Source organism: Panthera uncia (assembly GCF_023721935.1).
Source record: "Panthera uncia isolate 11264 chromosome B3 unlocalized genomic scaffold, Puncia_PCG_1.0 HiC_scaffold_1, whole genome shotgun sequence".
NCBI classification, from domain to species: Eukaryota; Metazoa; Chordata; class Mammalia; order Carnivora; family Felidae; genus Panthera; species Panthera uncia.
In genome coordinates, this window is record NW_026057582.1 from 72,598,646 (window position 1) to 72,611,870 (window position 13,225).

General features: G+C 43.4%; 1 gene segment (V, D, J or C); it reads right to left on the minus strand.

The window, feature by feature from the left end:
* Window positions 1-13,225, minus strand: part of LOC125910333 (T cell receptor delta constant-like) — a 168,017-nt gene continuing 154,792 nt past the window's right edge. The window contains 4 exon segments of the C gene segment in view: window positions 1-591; window positions 1,974-2,111; window positions 2,470-2,541; window positions 3,366-3,644. Of these exon segments, the coding sequence occupies window positions 1,975-2,111; window positions 2,470-2,541; window positions 3,366-3,644 (488 nt within the window).

Genomic DNA, 13,225 nt, shown 5'->3' on the forward strand with positions numbered 1-13,225 from the left:
GGAGAGTATTTAGATGAGGCTTTAGAAACCCCATTGGCTGCATGAGAAGTCAAATTTAATTTTGTTTGTAAAGTACTAAGGAAAGCAGAAAGTGCTTTTGTGGATGAGAATGCCAGCTTGAGGCAAACCTAGTGCTGGGCTGAAAAAAGCCATTCCTCTTAGGTGAAGGGCATCTTCTCTCCAACCCCCAGGGTCTGTTTTCCTCTGGGAGTATGGAGCTGGGAATCTGTTGGCTCCCACTTTCTACTTTTGAAGGCAAAGAAAGTTAAGGGAACAAAACACTATTTTCAAAGTGTATCTGTTGTAGAAATAATAATAAAAAAAAATGAGTCCTATATTCCTTTATAAAGCAACAGATAGAGCAGTTAGGACCATAACGCCCTACTCCCTAGGACTTGTGTCTTTCCACAAAGCTGGAAAATGAGCTGGGTTTGTTGCTTTGATGGTTTGGGTAGCAGCCACTTAAGCAAGACTGGGATCGGTCACCTTGAATCACCGAGAAGCCAGAAGTCTAAGAGACAGCTCCTCTGTAGGCTTTTGTGAAGACATAATGTGGGAGTTTCATAAGGCAGCCTTCTGAAGCCAGTCAGCCTGCAAGTGAAGGACAAGGATCAGAGTGTCATAGATCACAGATAGTCAGTGCTGGGAGGAATTGTAGTACTCACATAGTCTGGGGATGGCCAGTACTTGCTGGGCCTGCATCATTACAGACATCACTAATCTATCATGGTATGGTTCTTTCTGCACCTGACCATAATTCAGCTACTCAGTATTAGCTTATCAATATTGGCATAAGCCATGCAACTCATTTGCTCTCCTTAGTCTTTCTTAACTCCTTTGTTTAATGGGTGAAAAACCTCAGGCTTAAAGCGGTGGACAACTAGGCTAGGGTAGCAGAGCGTTAGTGACAAGGACAGGGTGAAAACCCACGTCTTCTGTCTCCTAGTGTAGTGCTCTTTTTATATAGCCACACTGCTCTTGTCCTTGGGACTCCTGGAAACCAGTCACCCATTTGGAAATGATTGGACATGTCCTCAGGCTGGGTTGGATCAGTCCCACACTTAAAATCTAAAGTTGTCCCTAGATCAGGAGTTGGGACTGGGGAGAATTGGGGGTACTGGAAAAAGGGCAAACCTAGGCCCCGGTTTAAACTTCATGTCTAAGATTACATGAAGAAGGAATGCAAGTAGCAGGCAGATAATTAATGTCTCAACTGCAACTTTGTATGCATCTTGAATAGCTAGCAGTGTGCTGGTTACTACTAATGGGCATGTAGGTTCATCCCAAAGATGGGCTGGTCTATACACTGGGAGTCCTGTGATAAAGAGATGGGAGCTGGCATCTCCTTTGTCTAGGCAAGGCAGTTTCCGGAAATTCTTTGGGTGAAGCTTTACTGATGGCCTTGCAAATAACCATGACCCCTTGGCCAGATAAACAAAATAGCAAATAAAGAAAACTATTTCTCATTACATAGCTCCAAGGTTTTAGCTCCTGGGTTGGAGGTGGGGATTATCGGCCAGTATTACATCATACTACATAACACATTTTGAGTCTGGCTTGAAATAGGAGGACAACAGGAGATGGGGTGTTATGCTGAGTATCTGAGGTGGCCCACCTTTATTAAATCATACTATGTCTCAGGGCACCTGGGTGGCTCAGTCGGTTAAGCATCTGACTCTTGACCTCGGCTCAGGACACGATCTCATGGTTTGTGGGTTCAAGCCCTGCATCAGGCTCTGCACTGATATCTCAGAGCCTGCTTGGGATTCTGTCTCTCCTTCTCCCTGCCCCTCCCCCACCCATGCACATGTGTTCACGAGCTCTCTCTCTCTCTCTCAAGATAAATTAAAAAAAAAATCCTATTGTGTTCTTCCCTTTCCAAGCCTTCTTGGCCTCTTACATTCCTAAACTCCTTTTCTCCATGTGCAGCATAGTTTGGCTTGAGGTAGGCATAAGAAGAAGCTAATTCTTACCTTAAAAGAAAAATAACTTGGCAGTCAAGAGAAAATTGATGGCAAGACTCTTGGCAAACACCATCCGGAGCCCCAGCACTGTGAGGGACAGCATGTTTACATTCCCGGCTGTGAACTGTGAACTGTGATGAACTGTGGCTGAAAAAGAGTAAAGATAGCGGCTTTAGCAAGAAACTAAATTCCCTTCCAGAAATTAGGCCCACAACACACAGACACCAGCCTACCCCGAATCACCATCATTCTGCCTGGGCTGCAAGCCTAGCTTGGTGGCAGATGGCCCTGAGAGACCCAAGGCTGCTGCTACTCCCAGCCAGGCAAGCTTTGGAAACCCATGCTTGTAGCCAGGCAAGCTTCGCCGAGAGGCTCAGAGGGAACCAGCTGGGCTCAGGTATGGTTTTTGTTTTCTTTTGAAATCTGCTGACTTTTGGCCCTGTCTGACAATTACAGAGTTTGCTTTAACACTCAGTTCTGAAGTTGACCCTTGATTTCAACTAACCTTTGGGCTCACTGATGCTCTTTGGAGTTAGCTTTATGTTTTCAGTTTCCGTTGGTTTTGGTTTTACAGTACCTGGAACAAACAGCAGTGGTCAGGGATTTACTGGTAACCAAGAGGCTCAAAGGGTTTGAGGTTTGAAAAGTGGAGGAGACTTTAAGTAAGTAAACTGAGGATCAGGGGTATGAGTTGCTTAAGGTCAAACAGCTATTCACACAGCCAACATTCTTCCCATTCTGGAATTTTTTCATTATACTATGAGGCCCACATTCAGGTATGTTTCTAATTTGTAGGATGAACGAGGGTTCTCAATCCCGTGATAGGCTGGGCTGCCCTTTGTTTTGGCATTCACATTGGATTAGACTGTGCACAAATTTTTTTTAAAGATTTTTTTTAAAGTTTTTAAAATTTATTTAGATAGAGTGCAAGAGAGCAGGGGAGAGGCAGAGAGAGAGAGAGAGAGAGAGAGAGAATTCCACACAGGATCAGCCCTGTAAAGGCAGAGCCCCTCATGGGGTTCGATCCCACAAAATGTGAAATCATGACCCGAGCTGAAGTCAAGAGTCAGACGCTTAACCCACTGAGCCACCCAGGTGCCCCATAGTCTGTGCATGAATTTTTAACCCAGAGTCTAGTAGTAGGACAGTCATTAGTATCAAGGAGACAGTGGCTGGTGAAGAGGTGATAGGAGATGAAATAAGATGGACTTTATCTTAGATTCCAGCTCAGGGATGCAGAGTTAAGTTCAAAGTCAATGACGGGCCATAGTTGGGCTCAGTCTTATTTCTAGCATGATGCCACGTTGAGAATGATCTGTCAAGAGTTTACATCTTCAGCTTCCCTTTCCCTCAATTTTTCTTCCCTACAATTCCAGCCCCTTGAAACTAGATGAGACCTACCTGAAGAATTTGTCCTTGGTTCAAAGTTAGTGGAGCTCACAACTTTACTGTTGTGTGCAACCGAACAGGTCACCGAATTTGGATCTTCATACCGACCAAGCTTGACAGCACTGTACTTCCCACTGGGGGAGACGACAATAGCAGGGTCAAATTCTTCTAGTTTCTTGGTTGATTCGAGTTTTATGTCTATATCCTTAGGATAGAAATCCTTCACCAGACAAGCAACCGTCGTCCCATTTCGCATGATGAAAACGGATGGTGTGGCAGGAGGCTGGCTTTCTGCAAATATAATCAATTTATCTTGAAAGATGATTATCCACAAGTGTGGGAGTTAAATGGTGGGGTTTACTTCAATGCCTTTGGGGCCAAATACTGCAATACAGACTTTCCTGCATCCTTTAGTGACCTGGGCTTGTTAACACCCAATGAAAGAGGTGGCTAAGGGAAGCGGAAATGAAAGGCAGTCAGTCTGACTTCTAGTTAGGAGCTGCTAAGAGACATGGCTGGAAGTGGAGATGGAAAATAACAACTACAAACAAGTTTCTGGATCATCTGAGATTCAATTATCTATATTTTGTTAATCAGTCCTCTGGATGATTGCAGTCAGGTTGAATATCTGTCTGCATCGTTGGTTTATTTTAAACGCATAAGCCCTTAGAATGAGAACAGGGTTGGTGCTCAGTTAAAGAATCAGGGTCTGAGAAGGACTACATGACTGGTTCAAATACCCTGAGGATGGCAGTATTGGAGTCACTTTAGGGTGTCTTTCTCATTTTTCGGACTGGAAGGGATAACCACTGAAGTTAAGTGGTACATCTCTCTGCCTTTAGGTAAATACTTATTTTGTTGTAAGGGACTATCCTATAGTTTCTGAGTCTTTTATCAGAGATAACAGCTATTATTCCCAGGAAGTCCTTATAGATATTAATTTTTTAAACATTTATTCATTTTTGAGAGAGAGACAGAGTGTGAGTGGGGGGGAGGGGCAGAGAGAGAGAGGGAGACACAGAATCCGAAGCAGGATCCAGGCTCTGAGCTGTCAGCACAGAGCCCGATGTGGGACTCAAACTCATGAACCATGAGATTCCGACCTGGGCCAAAGTCAAATGCTCAACCAACTGAGCCACCCAGGCGCCCCTAGATATAAAACCAGTTTAAACCCAGTTCTTATTTTATTCTAAGTGAAGCTATGGAGTGTTGGTGCTAATCATTGGATCTCCTCCTGGCCTCCTCTGCATTCATGCCTCACCTTGATCTACCATCTATCTGCTACTCTGTATATGCATCTTTTTCTTTCCTTGAAACTGAAAGTTTTAAAGCTTTGAGGGAGGCAGTATTGATTCTTTCCCATCATGCCTTATTAAGGTTTGTGAATTATGATAAATTTTGTCCATGAAGACTTGGATCCTTAGGCTATCTTCAAATAACTGTTAAAAAAGGAGGGTGCTGTGAAGATGCCTGAAATCAGGAGAGACAACCAATCTGTGGATGGTGACCTAGATATATTTCCAAACAGAAGCTTAACTGTCAATTTTCTGTAGTAATTACTTGTGTGAATGTAGCTCTTCTATTTGAAACTAGGTGATATCAAGTTAAAAATGTTGAATTCCAGCGTACTTTTATTTACTATGATCTATAATCAAGATATAAGGTAATGCTAAATGAAAAGTCTTGGTAATGGGTGAGTAAATGCAATCATTTTTCTAATACTCTGTCCTAATTTGGATTTGGGCGTTAGCTGTTGAAGCTCATGGTAGTGGAGCTATAAACAAATAAATTGGTTATATCTGCTTGAGAGGGTGCGTTTGCTAGTCTAGAAGTTCTTTCTGATCATCATTTTGTAAATGGACAATGGCCAATCAGGGCTTTCCTAGGGAATCAGCTGTTCAGAGACCACCGCCCCCCCCCCCCCCCCTTAACTAGCCTCCAAATATTTTTTTGAAAAAATTTGTTACCACTTTTTTCTCTGCCTGGAAGCTCAGCTGGAAGACTGGATTCTGTTTCAGTCACTAAGGGCAGGAAACTCATTCCTAAGAATCTGGTTCCATATATTTTGGCTTCAGTTCTAGACAAGATGGGGATTGGGGATTTTTTCAGGGGGCTCTCCTGGAACCTAATTTCAACCCATGTGAGGAAACCTTCATCGTTTTGCTTTCCGGCATAGCTGAAGCCACTGATAACAGACACTGATAACTCGGCAGCAACGGCTTGAAAAACCACATGTTCATTCACCTGTCTTCAGAATTGCAACATTTCTCATTCACTATACTGACTTTGGTGACATGTACTCTGGTTGATTTTCAAGGGAGTTATGAGATACAGAGAAAGGAAACCAGTAATTAAAAAACAAAACAAACAAAACAACAAAACAAAACAATCCTATTTCCTTGGTTACTTCAGAGTATGACCCAATCCTAGACTGATTTACTTGGATAATTAAGGCTTGCTTGGGATTTTAAAATCTAAATTCAAAGGCAGTTGTCAATGATCACTTGGGGCTAGAGAGATTTGGTTTGAATAATTTGAACAATGGAACATAGCTGACAAGACAAATGTCTGAAGAAGGTCATACACTTATGATATTGAGCTCTTAATCTGTTACTATTTCAGATAAAGCATAATGCATTCATTTGGTAAAACATTTTTCTCAGACCCTTTTCTCAGTGAATACCTATCTACTGAAAACAATTGTTTGAAAATGAAGTGTTTTATCTAATCCATTCTTTGGTATCATGATAACCAAATAAAAGGTTATCTGGCTGAATTGAACCTTTTTTTAAAAAAAACAGAATGCATTTTATATGGTTGCCATATGTAAACTAGTCGATTTTGTTTTCAGTTTAAACCAAAATCCGAGTTAGATAAAATTTGCCCTACTGTAGTCCCAAATTTAAAGATCTAATTGTTCATTTTTTTGAGAATTGCTGGTCTTTCTTCTTGGCCCACAAGTGTAATTACATTTCACTATGGGCTTCAAAGTGCTATTTGTTTGGACAATTGTTATTTTATTTCAGACTTTCTCTTTCTATGAGTAACAGTCCAATGCTAAGGTTATGTGCTGGTAAACAATACCAGAAGAAGTATATACCTTTCCTGAACAGCTTTTCTTAACTTGTATACATAGAAATCATCTATGTTTTAGATTCCCACTGAGTCCTATCAGTTCCCTAAGGATTGTACCATCTGTAACAAATGTCACTCACAAATTCAAGGCTCTCTGACATCATGGGATTTAACTTTAACATTGAAATACACATTTGCTCTACCTGATTACTCTGACCTGGTTAACTGTCTCTGTCTTAAATCTTCCAAGCTACAGGGCATTTGCTTATGGTTGCAATGAGGCATGTGCACTAGTCAGGTTAGCCAAAGAGATGGGTAAGAATGGAAACAACCTTCTGGAGATTTGGGGCCAGAGTGTCCCTGCACATCCCCTCCCCCACCATGTGCCCCAGCAATTAGTATGATTTTTCTAGTTTTCCTGGCGTTTTCTGGGCTGCTCTGAAGATTTCAGAAATAAGTGGGGGATGCAGTTTGAATGTATGTTTTCTTAAAAAACAAAACTAGTTACAGAGCTGCTTCAGGGACTCAGCCCAGTGTCTTTATCTGGCCACCCCCCACATCTGGGCTACTCCATCTCCTAGTTATACTTTCCCAAGTAATGCAAACTGGATGGCAGCCCCAGTGCCAGGACTCAATTTATCCCTAGAAATATAGTGGAAAAAATCAACTCACGTGGTTCCACGAGGAGTTTGGTGCCGGCTCCAAAAAACATCTGTCGGGTATCCCAGGAGCACATCGCAGCACTGCCTCACAAGTAACCAGCCTGGGGCTGGCCCTGGGGCCTGGCCTAGAACATCTGTGCCCTGCCTCCCCAGCCTGGGTCCCAGCCTAGAGACCCCACAGCTCAGAGAACTACAAAGCTGCCCTCGATGAGATCAAGGGGCTGAGTGCACAGAGGCTCAGTTCCCTTTGAAGCTAATAATAGTGTATCTGCTGGATAAGGATGTGTGCATGAAATCCCAGCCAGGAAGCACGGAGACAGGGGACAGAGCTGACATAGAGGAAGAGAAGAAGGCGACAGGTGACTGGTAGCTGCCTTCAAGATGGACAATTTAACTCCCAGTTTATTGGAGGACTTTCCAAGAAGAACACGATCGCTTGGGAATAGGGATGGGGCACGGAATAGTGACATTTCTTAGAGTGAATGTTTGGCTGAAGAGGGTTTAGACACGGGTCTGGTTCTCACATTCTGGTTCCCTTCTCTTGGGTCACAGATACTGCTTTTTGATTAGAAACCTAATTTCTTCCCCATCACTCAGACTGAGCTTCACAATAATAAGGAATCTGTCTCCTAATTCCCCGAGCCCAAGGAAAGGCTTTCTAAGGATCTGAGGCTTGAACAAGAAGTTGGTAGTGGATGGAGAGCCCAGGGTGCTGTGTGTCCATGGATGTGGGTCAGAGAAGCCGCTGCTTGCTTTGGACCGCTTGTTTTTGTTTTATAATTCCTCCCGTGTCTGGATCCAGATACAAGCTTCAGGAGGATATAATAATCATGTGAAATAGAATTTGAAGGCCTTATGGATTACTCGGTCTCATCACCAGAAATCTAGAGTCTAGGGCTAGAGCCAAAGGAAACGATGGTTGTATAGGGCCATTATTTGCTGTCAAAACTTTAAGGATTGAGTGCTTGACTTGAAATTCTCACTTTCCCTAATTGAGCTTCACATAATCATTTTACACTCCATCACTGCAGGAAGAGAAAACTGAAGAAGTAAATAGAGTATCACCAGAGAGCACAGGTCAGAGTCCTGGCAGAGGGGCTAAGCATCAGTTTCATCTCTTTCCTTTTTCCCTAAGATTCCCAAAGGCACAGCCTCAGAGATTTGATTGTAACACTGCAGATAATTCTGAATTTCAAGTGGAAATGATTTAAAGGGAAAATGAAATACAATACTTTTCGCTCAGATGCAATTTGCCCAACATCGATCAGACTGCAATCAGCTACAACATGATTGTTTCCCTCCTTCTTTCTAGTCTCTCTCTTCTCAAAGATAAGATAACACGCCAAATCCCACTATTGGCCTGGAAGCAACAGGCAACCAAGAACCCCTGTAAGTTTATGTTTCCTTCTGAGAGGCAGACGCCATGTTGACAGTACCAGCTGCTTTCAGGATGTCAACCTTGCCACATTCACGTACATTTCCCCACTTCTTTATTTCCTCTGAAACAAAATTTAACCACGTAAGGGGGCAATGCCTGCCCCATTGGACTTGGCATTTTGGAAAGCTTCTGAAAGACTACTGTTCTCTGGACCAGTCCCAGTGACTGACTGTTGGCAGCTACCCAAACTACCTGAATATCACCCATGGATTTCTGAGCACTGGCATGCCTTACCAGGGGACAGTATCTCTAGGAGAGCACCATGACTTCCCTGTTGTCCTGAAGTTGGTGTCTGTGATTCTACATTGGATGTAGGCTCCTGAACCCTGTGCAGAGTCTTCAGATCTAGGGCTAAACAAAGGGATGCAATTTCTGCTCTTGGAAGACCCCGACAAGGATGGGGCCTGGGGGATCATTTAGTCTGAGCCAGGCATACTGATTTAATGCAAGTTCTCAGCAAAAAGACACAAAGGCAAGATTGGCTTTTGTCATCTGAGGGAGAGAAGACTGTCTTGATCTAACTCTCTCTGCAATAATATTTTTCTTCTTTTTAACCCTTCCTCTTCCTACATTTTGGCTATGAGTCTTTTTCCTCATAAACAGTGGAGCGACTCTCACCTAGAGCTTGCCTTTTCCCTGACTAAGGAGGGGACCAAAAGCCTGACTAAGGGCTTTCTTCAGGCCTTTGTAGAAGGCTTATTGCTACAAATCTTTAGAACAGAGTTTCCATGCATACACAGACTATTTTCTTAAGAGAAACCTAATGAATTCATCCTCAAATTTTACCTTGACTCTTTGCAACAACAAAACAATGCATTTCCAATTTAGAACCTCCTGACCTCCCCCAAAGCTCCAATCCATTCAGGACTCTGCTACAACAAGCCCAAGGGACTATACGCGCTGAAGTAAATTAAAATGCATGACTTACTTGGTTCCACGACGAGTCGAGTCCCTGGTCCAAAGATAAGTGGTGCATCATGACACCACCTCAGGCACCATTACAAAAACCCCACCGCCTATTTGCCCTCTGTTTAGTCCATCTGTTTGGAAGGGGGGTGGGTGGAGCAGAACGAGAATAGCTGGAGGCATAAAACTCTGCAACGGTTTCTGAGATCTAAGCACTGTATCTTGGCAGCTTGTTTATATGTGTTGTCCTCTGAGTGTTGGCATTTAAGGAAGTCCCTAGGTTTTCTACTATTATTTCCTCAACATGCCATCACTTACCTGCCGATCTTGCTTCAGAATCAAATTTCACAGGGAGAAAGGAATCATTTTGGGTTGGCTGAGAATTGACAAATGGCTATTGTTAGCAGAAACATAACTATAAGTCTCTAGTCAATCATAAAGGACTATGACTCAGTTAGAGGTGGAAGAATGTGATGGTTGGTGCAAGAGCCATCGATGCAAAAGAAGTGGAGCCTACCCGAAGGGTCATAATAATCATACATGACCACCATTTGTATAAGAACTTGGCTATTTACAAATGTCTTGCGTTTATACTACCTCAGCAAACATTATAGTAACAAACTCCATGAGGTGATATCATTATTAGATCCTTCTTACAGATGAAGTCACTGAAGCTAATAATGGTTAAGATAGTGAGTGTCAGGACTGGGCCTTACTCCCAGGTTCTTCAGACTCCAGTTTCCATGCATTGAACCAGAGTAACGAGTGATAGGACTGGAAGGGGCCACAGCAGTCACTTGTCAAAACCTCTGTGGTGACACAAATGTTAACTAATGGATGCATAGGAACAGTTTTGATCTTTTCTAGTACCCTTTTTAACAATCAAATCACAGAATTCCTACTGGGTCATAAGACACTCAACACCATTGGACTTCCTTGCTTTTCCTACTAAATCATCCCTAAGAATTGGTCTAGAGGATAATTAGAATCCTAGTGTGCTAAAGCTGGAAGACCCCTTCGAAATCACTTTGCTTAGCTAGAGGGAAACTAAAGTTCGGTGAAGGAAAGTCACAGAGCTTGTCAGTCAAAGAGAAGGATTAAAACTTGGTCTGAATTCTTGGTCTGACTTGCTCATCATCACACCTCTCATTTACTAGGTGTATTTGGCGCAGTTCTGGTTATGACCTGGTTATGATCTGTAAATGGTGAGTGCACAGGTGGCAAGCTGGTTCTCTAAAGTTAGTCAGGTAGAGGGAAGACAACGAATACTCTCCAGGAAGGATAGTGGATCAAGAGGACCACTGCAGCACATACCTCATTCTGGAATTTGTCAGAAACTCAGTCCCCGTTCCTCAAACCATCCCTTGCTAAATTACATGCTGGCTAGATTTTTTTCAAGGGTTTCCAAAGCTGGTGACTTGGGAAAATACTTAAAGATAATTGCTAAACATAGTGGTCACAAGAAGGAGAAAGAAGTCACTTACGTGGTTCTACCTCCAGATAGGTTCCTTTGCCAAAGAACATTGGATACTGCACAGCTGATAGACCTAATCTAAAAAGAGCTTTGCTTTCTCTGTATGGTGACCCTGGCACCAGTTGCCAAGTCATGTGATATCTACTGGACCGTATTTTCTGTCTCATCTAGAGTAACTTCTTTGCGCCTCTGTCTTGGCGGCTATCCTTCAGGACAAAGCAGGAGGTGATTCCTGAGTGAAATAGAAATCTGAGCCTTTGCCATGTTACAATCTGAATTTGTGTTCTGAATGAGAGAGAATGAGTTTGTGCTCTGAATGAGAGAGATTGGAAAGGAGTTTCTTAGTTTGATCAGGAGAGAAGAAAGGTGGTACGTTGGTCATAGGCTGGCGGTTCTCAACCTCTGGGCTACACTTAGGTGGGGCAAAGATCTAGTGAGTCATGTACCCCACTCATTCCTCACTTTAGGGGACTTCCATTTCGTATCCGGTAAGAGCTTTGCATCATTGTCAAGCATTGTGCAACACACTTCTTAGTATAAAATAGAATTAGAATCTTTAGTACATTAAAAAAAAATTTAAAAATGTTTATTTATTTTTGAGAGAGAGAGAGAGACAGAGACAGAGGGTGAGTGAGGAAGGGGCAGAGATAGAGGGAGACAGAGAATCCCAAGCAGGCTCCAGGCTCCAAGCTGTCAGCACAGAGCCCGATGACGGGCTCGAACTCACAGAACTGTGAGATCATGACCTGAGCCGAAGTCGGACGCTTAACCGACTGAGCCGCCCAGGCACCCCTAGTACATTTTAAGAACATGTTCATAAATATAAAACTTTAGCAAGCTTTAATGATACACTCACACTTAAAAATGACTGTGAAATTAGCCTCTGTCATATGTAAAAATGAGAGTCTATAAGATTGTCTGTGTCACTTATACAACCAGGGCGAAAATACATTTTCAGATCTGCTTACAGCCCGTAACGCGTTGCAGATCACTCTTCGAGAATCACTCAAATGGAAAGTGAGTCTCAGTGGTGGTGAGACAGAAAGATGTCAGAAACCCTGAAATCTGGTTCGACTCTGTTCCTCACTAAGTGTGTAATCTTAGCCAATTTCATGGAGCTACATTTGTCTCCTTTATAAAGTGAGGGTGATATCTTCTGTATTGGGGGTTCTAAAGATGAAATGAAAGGGTGTGTATAAGGCACTCTGTAAACTAGAAAGACTTGGCTGAATGACTGGACTGTTCATTAGGGCTACACTCAGAGAAAACACATTTGACTTGAAGTAAGGGGTGTAATTTCCCTGAGCACAGAGCTTCCCAGGGCCAGGATGGTAGGAAAAGGTCACTAAGAGGGAACAGAGTCCTATTTCTTTGTTGCAGATGAGAATGCCCACTTCTTAGGGCTGTGGGTGAGGCCTGAAATCTAAATTTCTGTCTCCCTTGGTCTCTTCTCACAGCCAGGTATGACCTCCACTCCGTTCTCCAGCCTCCCCTTCTCTGGTCTCCAAACCGAAGCCCTGACTCCTCCCGAGGCCTATTACCAACCTGACCTCATTTTCAAATTCTCTCCCCGTCACTCACTTTCTTCCAGCCACACAGGCTTCCTTACTATCCTTCACATGCTCCAGGCAGCGCTGCGTTCCCCCTGAGTGCTCTTCCTCTGGATGGATATCTGCGGGTGGCTCACTCTGTCCCACCCTCAGGTCTCTGGTCAAATGTCACCTTTCCAGTGCGGCCTTCCGTGACTCTGTTAGAAACTGCACACTGCTCCCTCCACTAGTCTTCTGCTTTCCCTTTCCTGCTTTATTTTCCCTCACAGGGTTTATTGCCGCCTAAAGTACTATATATTTTATTTATTTAGCTAGTTTACCATCTGTCTTTTGCCATTAGAGCGAAGGCACCAATAAGGCATGGGTTTTTGTCTGCTTTGTTCATGCCGATTCCCTCAGCAGCTAGAGGAGGGCCCAGCCCATGGGGACAGGGACTCGTCACAGGTTGCAGAGCAGGGACCTGGGCTTGGCTCTGCGGGTTCCCAGTTTGCTTTTATTTCTAATTCCCTTTGCCTGACACCACAACTGACTGTCCATTCATTCATTCATTCATTCAACAGTTATTTAGGCCTTCAGTGTATTTGTGGAAGCAGTGAGGAACAACTCAGCACCCTTGCCCTCAGGGAGCAAGGAAGACACATAGTGAGTTATACGAAGTTTCAGGTGGAGGTGAGAGTATAGAAATTGAGCGGGGTAAGGGGGCCGCAGAATGACAGAGGATGGTTGGGAAGGCGTCACTAGAAGTGACATTGAGTAAAGACCTGGAG